General features: G+C 50.5%; 1 protein-coding gene across 5 annotated transcripts; it reads left to right on the top strand.

Annotated features, from left to right (window-relative positions):
• Positions 1-1925: 1925 nt before the first annotated feature.
• On the top strand, positions 1926-5177 carry HOXC4 (homeobox C4). Of its 5 annotated transcripts, none has more exons than XM_063621566.1 (4): positions 1926-1941; positions 2299-2415; positions 2562-3501; positions 3991-5177. In XM_063621566.1, exons 3-4 carry the CDS (start codon positions 3063-3065, stop codon positions 4344-4346), a joined length of 795 nt encoding a protein of 264 aa, XP_063477636.1. In that variant the 5' UTR covers positions 1926-1941; positions 2299-2415; positions 2562-3062; the 3' UTR covers positions 4347-5177. The 5 variants fall into 5 exon arrangements, with proteins under 5 accessions (XP_063477636.1, XP_063477635.1, XP_063477633.1 ...); XM_063621565.1 differs by lacking the exon at positions 1926-1941 and adding an exon at positions 2007-2021; XM_063621563.1 differs by lacking the exon at positions 1926-1941 and having other exon boundaries at positions 2238-2415.
• The last annotated feature ends 3367 nt before the right edge of the window (positions 5178-8544 follow it).

Genomic DNA, 8544 nt, shown 5'->3' with positions numbered 1-8544 from the left:
GGCATTTAATATATTAATAAATATTAATAGTGTGCATGCATATATGTTAACCATAATAACCAAAGACAGACTTGACATTCAGTTGGGGGCATCTGAACCCTCTGTGTCTACTACTTAAACTGGCCCAAAGTCAGTCTCCTTGACCCACCTGCAGAAGCTCAGAAACCTGGCGGGGGTGGGATGTGACAGGCAACATATTGGGGAGGACTCCTTAACAAGTCCAGGAGGGTGAAGATTGAAGAAAACAGGGTTAGGGTCGGGGCAGGGATGGTAAAAGGTGAGTGTGAGGGCTGAGAGGAGGAGAGTCAGGCTCACAGCTCACCTTTCCAGGTGAGGCAGCCGTATCCAGGTACAGGCCTAGAAGGGAGACTGGGCTTGGGAAGGGGAAGGTTTCCTCCCTCTTCATCAACCCTCTCCACATGGTACCAAAGTTTGCTGAGCTTTGGACTTCCCCGTGGAGCCATCTGGGACTGCAGTTCAGACTTAGGTACTAGGATTCAGCACTGGTTTCCCTTTGCCCTCTTCCAGCAATTTATAACGAACCCACCCCCACCACCAATGATTAAAATAAGACAACCCTCACACAACCCAAACCACTATTAACCAAGCAGTAGCCTTCCTCCACCCCCTCACTCACAGTCTCAAGTTCCTCTCCAACGAAACCAGCCTGTCCTCACATGCAGAGGGTTCCGGACAAGAGTGGGCAAGGGTTCTCAGCCAACTCTGAGAATTTGGGAATCTCCATTAGAGGTGGTCAGCCTCTGGGGAACTCCTGTTCCTTCACCTGGCCCAGTGACAGTGGGCATGGGCACTGTCCTCTTGGAGAGAGAGTATTCAGGGACCCCCAAGCACCAGCTCCTTGGGAGCTAAGCCCTGGCCCTGCTGAGCCTGGGGTGGGGGTAGGGGCCTAAGCATTGGAGGGAAGGCAAGGAGGGCCCAGGCGGGAATCGGCACCCTTTGGGCACGGCTGTGGTCCAGCTTCCCTCTCATTCCAGCCCTCTGGGGAAGCCCTAATTTGGAAGTGGGGACCCTCTCCAACATCCCAAAGGTGATGAGAAAAGGATGGGAATCTCTTGCCTTCAGTCTACCTCTCACAAGGGCTTTATTTTTTTTCCCTTTCCCCTCCTCATTCCCTTAATTGCAGATGTTCTAATTAAACCCTCAAATAGTTGTTATGCCGTTTTAAAAGGTACTTATTCAAGTGTCAACCAGGCTGGGCTGGGAGGAGGCAGCGTAGGGCGGCGAATTAAAGGTAGATTGACTAATCACGGCGGCGATCATAATAATAAAATCAGAGGGAAAAAAATCACATTACGACTTTTCGTGGAAAGGAGGGAGCAGGCAGCCAGCGGCCGCCAGCCCCGCGCCGCCGCCGACACAAAGAGTGCGGGCGATTCCGCGAGACTGATTTATGACGTTTTACAGCCCTATAAAAGCTGTAGCGACGAGGCAAGCGCTCCTACCACCGCTGGCAGATTTAGTCTAATAAATAAAACATAAACAGTTAACTTTATGTGTCACTTTTATTGTTATCAAGTAAAATATAGCCGAGCCCTGGCAAGCTATGATTTTAAACTATAATTGTTATCAAGTACAACAAGGGGACCCGGCTCCCTCCCTGGGCTCTCCCCTCCGCTACCCCCCCAACTCTGAGTTATGGGCGATCAGTTAATTGGAATTGGTGGCATGACAGGACCACCCCTAGCTGGGGGGGGGGGGGGTGGTTAGGGAAGCAGCTTTTCCTGGCCCCTTCCCTCCTCTATGTCCCTGCCACCCCCCTCCATCAGAGTATTACTGTGAGTGGGTGGCAGAGAGAGAGAGCAGGGGGTGTGAATGGGCTGGAGACCCCCAAGGCTGGCCCTGCCTCCCCAACTTGGTTAGCTTAGCCTTCCGTTTTTGGAAAGCAGCCTGGAGCTGGCCCTTAGGAATTCGTGTTTACATGTAAACACACGTGTTACATGGATACAGCTCCTAGCCAGAAGCAAGCAGGCTCTACCCACACAGGCCTCCCTCTTAGCTAGGTCTGCCCTCTGTGGGGACAGAGAAAGAACTCTCAGGGTCTTGGCTGGGCACCATCACAGGGCACTGACTCCTGGCAGAAAGCTCTCCTCCTTGCCCCAGCTCCTTGGAGATAATTGTTAGAAAATAGCAGGCCTGGCTGAATGGGGAGTGGAAAGAGGAGCCAGCAGTAGAAGAGATCCTCTGCTCTGGGGCTGGGGCAGGGAGGGTCAGTGGGTAGCAGGGGAAGGCGAGACTTCTGAACTCTGCTTTTGCCAACCGCTTCCTGTCTCTCTTCAGCGGGGGCTCAACCCCCAGACCTTCAGAAATGACGTCAGAATCATTTGCATCCCGCTGCCTCTACCTGCCTGGTCCAGCTGGGACCCTGCCTCGCCTGGCCCATGGCCAGAGGGTTGGGTGAGTGTGTATGGGGAAGAGGGGCTGGACTCTGGTATCCTTGGATGGGGAGCACTCCAGGCTCTCCAGCCTCCTGGGCTCAGCCTGGGCCCCTCCCCATCCAACCTCCACTCCAGTCCTCATTCAACTTCCTCTTCCTGCGAAAGAGGGGCGCTGCCCGGTGACCTACACAGACTGAGACACGATCGCCATGAACGGAGACCTCTGGAAAAGCTCAGAAGCCGAGGCCCACGGGGCCCAGCAGAGGCCTGAGGGGAGACCCTGGGCGGGGGCTGAATCACTGCCTCCCGACAGCCCCCCAATGCCCGGGCTTTGGAGGGGAGCCGGGAGCTTCCCATCTCCTTTTGCAGGGGAGGGTTGTCAGTCTGGCGGGATGTGCACTGGGGGCACCCCAACCCCTACCAGCTAACCCCACATCACCACCCACCCCCGCCCCCCCAGCACCACCACCACCACACACACAAAAAAATTGGATACATTTTGAATAAAGCGATTCGGTTCCTTATCCGGGGACTGAGTTGCTCCGTGTGATTGGCCGGCGGAGTCACATGGTGAAAGTAACTTTACAGGGTCGCTAGCTAGTAGGAGGGCTTTATGGAGCAGAAAAACGACAAAGCGAGAAAAATTATTTTCCACTCCAGAAATTAATGATCATGAGCTCGTATTTGATGGACTCTAACTACATCGATCCGAAATTTCCTCCATGCGAAGAATATTCGCAAAATAGCTACATCCCTGAACACAGTCCGGAATATTACGGCCGGACCAGGGAATCGGGATTCCAGCATCACCACCAGGAGCTGTACCCACCACCGCCTCCGCGCCCTAGCTACCCTGAGCGCCAGTATAGCTGCACCAGTCTCCAGGGGCCGGGCAATTCGCGAGGCCACGGGCCGGCCCAGGCGGGCCACCACCACCCCGAGAAATCACAGTCGCTCTGCGAGCCCGCGCCTCTCTCAGGCGCCTCCGCCTCCCCGTCCCCAGCCCCGCCAGCCTGCAGCCAGCCAGCCCCCGACCATCCCTCCAGCGCCGCCAGCAAGCAACCCATAGTCTACCCATGGATGAAAAAAATTCACGTTAGCACGGGTAGGCAACTTTGCTTTTTGCTCCCCCCCTCCCTCCCTTCTTCCCTAGCGCTCCCCACCCTCCTCGGTCCCCTCTGGCCCCCGTCCTCCTTTCTCTCCGTCCCCCTCTCTCTCCAGGAGCGACTCTGGGTTAGCACAATTGAACTGGATTTACGAGCGAGAATGGGTAATTACATCCCCCATAAATTTTATGGCTTAGCTACTCTGGGCAGTCCGAGCCATGTGCTACGATCTGTTATGTATGTGTGAAAACTATGCTCGCTTTCTAAGGGCGCATAAATAATTCAGTGTCGTTACAATGAGGATTCCCCTCTTATTACACTACAAAGTCTTCAGCTTCCTTCAACTTCTTTATAACCCATTTAAGCTTGATGACTTTATTTCCACCACTCCCTCCTCCTGTTCCTCAGAGCTGAGGATGGGGTGAGGGTGGGGGGCGGGGAGCCTGCTCCCTCTGAACCCCACTATTTGCTTTTCCCCTCCCCCCCAGTGAACCCCAATTATAACGGAGGGGAACCCAAGCGCTCGAGGACAGCCTACACCCGGCAGCAAGTCCTGGAATTAGAGAAAGAGTTTCATTACAACCGCTACCTGACCCGAAGGAGAAGGATCGAGATCGCCCACTCGCTGTGCCTCTCTGAGAGGCAGATCAAAATCTGGTTCCAAAACCGTCGCATGAAATGGAAGAAGGACCACCGACTCCCCAACACCAAAGTCAGGTCAGCACCCCCGGCCGGCGCTGCGCCCAGCACCCTTTCGGCAGCTACCCCGGGTACTTCTGAAGACCACTCCCAGAGCGCCACGCCGCCGGAGCAGCAACGGGCAGAGGACATTACCAGGTTATAAAACATAACTCACACCCCTGCCCCCACCCATGCCCCCACCCTCCCCTCACACACAAATTGACTCTTATTTATAGAATTTAATATATATATATATATATATATATAGGTTCTTTTCTCTCTTCCTCTCACCTTGTCCCTTGTCAGTTCCAAACAGACAAAACAGATAAACAAACAAGCCCCCTGCCCTCCTCTCCCTTCCACTGTTAAGGACCCTTTTAAGCATGTGATGTTGTCTTAGCATGGTACCTGCTGGGTGTTTTTTTTTTTTTAAAGGCCATTTGGGGGGTTATTTATTTTTTAAGAACAAAAAGCTGCAAAAATTATATATTGCAAGGTGTGATGGTCTGGTTTGGGTGAATTTCAGGGGAAATGAGAAATGAGGAAAAGAAAAAAGGAAAGAAATTTTAAAGCCAATTCTCATCCTTCTCCTCCTCCTCCTTCCCCCCTCTTTCCTTAGGCCTTTTGCATTGAAAATGCACCAGGGGAGGTTAGTGAGGGGAAGTCATTTTAAGGAGAACAAAGCTATGAAGTTCTTTTGTATTATTGTTGGGGGGGGGGTGCGGGAGGAGAGGGGGCGAAGACAGCAGACAAAGCTAAATGCATCTGGAGAGCCTCTCAGAGCTGTTCAGTTTGAGGAGCCAAAAGAAAATCAAAATGAACTTTCAGTTCAGAGAGGCAGTCTATAGGTAGAATCTCTCCCCACCCCCATCGTGGTTATTGTGTTTTTGGACTGAATTTACTTGATTATTGTAAAACTTGCAATAAAGAATTTTAGTGTCGATGTGAAATGCCCCGTGATCAATAATAAACCAGTGGATGTGAATTAGTTTTACGTCAATGTCTGATGGTTTCTTTTTATCCCCCTCCTCTCTCTGGCCTGGTAACATCCCATCTTCTCTATAGTTGCCTAAGTTTACTTTAAACAAACACACAAATCTTAGCTCTCCATTAGTCTTCCAATGTCCTTAGAAGAAGCAGCAAGGGGGTTGGGGTATGGGATCTTCAGAAGAGGGGATGTGGAAGATTAAGGCTGATTTCTCCAGTCCGCTTCCTTCCCCCTGAGTCTGCAGAGAGACCAGACTCCTCTGGGGGCACTTCAGCGGAGCTGAGGGTGGGGGGTGTCTCACTTTTCTATAGTTAGGTACAGTTTCTTCTTTTTGTCTGTTCTCTGTCTTCCCTTCTCCCTCCTCTGTGCTGAGTAGGCTTGCCTAATTTGTAGACAAGAGGGCAAGTTTAGGGAGTGGGAAGGAGAAGAGTTTTCTTTCATCTTTTAGGGCTCTTTTGGGATGAAGGATTAAGGAAGACATCCCCTCAACATTTGAGTTCTTAAAAGAAGAAAGGTTTTGAGCTGGTGATTCTGAAGCAGCAAAGTGACCTGTCAGGATGCCTTCTCTGTTTGTTTAGGCTTGGAAAAAAGGGTAAGGTGGAGGCCAGAGGCCTGGGAGGTACCCTTGTTATGGATAGGCCTCAAAGGCTGATGCCTGGAGATAATAAAAGACTTTTACCTTTTTATTCTCTAACTTTTATTATGGACCTGCTAGGTGTTGAGAAGAGACTTAGGGAGAGTCAAGGACCATCCTCTCTTCCTATAACCTCCCAGGTCCTGGCAGCGTATGCGGATAGCCTGAACAAGCTTCTCTGGCTGTAAAGAAATAAATTAATTAAATAAATTGTTTCCTTGGGGCTAACAAAGAAACAAAAAATCTTGCCTGAATTACCTGAATAATACGTTCAAGCCAAAGTCTCCCAAATAATTCTGGTCCTGAGAACCAGGCCCTAGCAAGGCCTGCTTAATTTTTTGCTTGTTTGTTAGGAGAAGGTGGGAGGACAGCTGTTGGTGACCTTCTTCTCGGACGATTTATCCATATTTTAGGAAGAAAGGCAATTAGAAGTAGAAGACAGAGGGAGAAGAGATCTAGGGTATGCAGGGAAGCCAGGGATACCCCTTCCCCCTATCTCCAAATTCTGGAGTGAAAGGCAACAGCAGGACTAAGTTGTACAAATCACATTACTGTGCTTTGAATTTATTTCCTTTTGAACCACTTGCTGGATGTTACTTGGTGTGTGTGTGTGTGTGTGTGTGTGTGTATGCATGTCCTCACACGTGTGTGTGTTGGGGGGAGTCTCTTAGTCCTTTAGTCTACTTTTCCTCCCTCAGTGGTACCCTGGAGACAACAAAACATGCTGCCTGCAGTGTGAGGAGGCAGGCCAACAATTATCTGGAGTTTTTTATGTAATCAAGTGAATTAGGGGCCAAATCTGACTGTAGCCCTATCGTCTTGAGGCGATTGCCCTTGGAACAGAAAAAGGGGGTTCTAGCTGTGCTTGGGAAAAGGGAAGGAAGGTCTAAGGGCACCAGAGTGTCTTTTCAAGCCTGTAAAGGAGCTAAGATGGAAAGCAGGGAAGGGGTAAATTGAGATCCATGATTCTTTCCTAAGTTTGCTCGTGTGGCTTTCAAGGAGTTTATCCCTATCCTCCCAAAAGTGGAAGAGATGAGAGTGAGGAGGGGGCAAATTACTACATTTTATTTCCGAAGTTTCTCCCCGAAATTGCAGAAGGGACACTCTAGTTCAGGAAAGGCAGCATAAAAGGTCAGAACACTTATTTTATTTCTCCTTCTTTATGTCTTCTTTTTCTTCTCCTTCCTCTTCCCTCACATACATAGTCATTCTCTGTGTGTCTTCTTCTGTTCTTTCTGGTCTGAAAAGGGGAAACATCAGAAATCCATAATTCTTGACAAATGAACCCAAACTAAAATCCCTTACATTTGAGTTTGAAGATTTTGGCCTCTGGCCTTCCCTCCAGTGGGCTCCATTTTCTACCCTTTCCCCAAAGCTCTCCTTTGCCTTGGACTTGGCCACCCAGAATGGCAGGGCAGGGGTGGGATGTGGGGGGCCAGTCTGGACCGAGGGCCCCAAGCTCCAGCAGTCTTGGTCCCTGCTGCTCTGCCTGATGCTGCTACAGCCTCGCTGGGAAGCTGAGGGCTGGGCTTTTATTTAAGTTGGGTTGAGCAGTGGGGAAGGCTGGGGGGAGGACACAGCCCAGGTTCACGGGGAGGACACAGCATTTTCTCTCCCATTGCCTTTATATTCGGCAGCGCCTCTGACCTCTCCCCCACCCCCATCTCTGACCCTCCCAAGCCAGCCCTTGCTCAGCCCTGGTCTCCAGATAGGATGCCACTGCTTTTGTAGGACTGGGGATTTCTTGCCCAGAGTAATGGGAGAGGCAAGACGCATGAATGCCTGTAAGTGCATTGTATCCCTCTCTCTTCAATGGCTAAGTAAAAAGAAGACGGGTGAAATGGCCACACCAGTCTTCCAGGGTTCCTTCTCTCCAAGCGCCAGGAGATCCCCACAGGCCAAAGATCCCATTGACATGTAAGTAGTTAGCACTCAGTCTGCTCTGGGGGTGAGGAGCACAAAAGTTTAAACTGTATTTGCCACTCAATTTTTGTCTCAACTCCCGGTCTTAGGCAGGGAAGGCAGGAAATCCAATTGTGAGTGGGGGAGTTCTGCTTGGAGAAAAAGACGTTTCTGTGCTGAGTCTGTGTACCTGGGGAGTAAAGAAATTTGACTCAAAAAAGAGAGTCTGAGAAAATGAGACTGAGGGAAAAGGACAGGGGCACTTTGCCTTTCAGAGGGTCTCTTGCTGCTGTTTGTGTGAAGTTTCCTACAAAGTTTTCTCTGCAATCTGTGCTTCAGTTTTCTTTCTGCTTGGACTTGGCAGACTGAAATCCAGAGACAGCTTCCCACAGCTAGGGGTGTGTGTGTGTGTGTGTGTGTGTGTGTGTGTGTGTGTTCGGGGGAGTGGTAGGGAAGTGAAAACAATTAAAATGTTTGCTGGGAGCTTGAGGCCAGGGTGTCCTTCTCTGCTTTTCTAGGATTAGGGGAGACTGACTCTGAAAGGGACCCTTAAGATCAAGGGTGCTATGACGGGGAGGAGCAGTGCGCTGGAGCAACTGTACCATCTTTTTCTCTGCTTTTTGCCCAGTCCTGGGGGAGCAAGCTATTGCACTCATAAAACCACCGCTCCGGGTTTTCCACAGCTTCTGTCTGGCACTGCAGCTATGGAGAGCTAATTTTAATTTAAATGTTCCACTTCCAAGAGACCCCTCTCAGGCTTGGAAGGAGAGATGGAAGATCCCCAAACACCAGAACTCCAGCGGCCACCAGAGCAGAGGGAATATTTATTACCTCTCT

The sequence above is a fragment of the Symphalangus syndactylus genome, chromosome 17, assembly GCF_028878055.3.
Source record: "Symphalangus syndactylus isolate Jambi chromosome 17, NHGRI_mSymSyn1-v2.1_pri, whole genome shotgun sequence".
In the NCBI taxonomy this organism is placed as follows: domain Eukaryota; kingdom Metazoa; phylum Chordata; class Mammalia; order Primates; family Hylobatidae; genus Symphalangus; species Symphalangus syndactylus.
Note: the sequence above shows the minus strand (reverse complement) of the source record. Positions and strands in the feature narration are given on the sequence as shown.

Excerpts from the sequence above, each read along its gene's own strand:
- HOXC4 (XM_063621566.1), top strand. The coding sequence starts at position 3,063 with ATGATCATGAGCTCGTATTTGATGGACTCTAACTACATCGATCCGAAA. Across the intron at positions 3,502-3,990 it reads AAAAATTCACGTTAGCACGG|TGAACCCCAATTATAACGGA; the intron begins GTAGGCAACTTT and ends CCTCCCCCCCAG.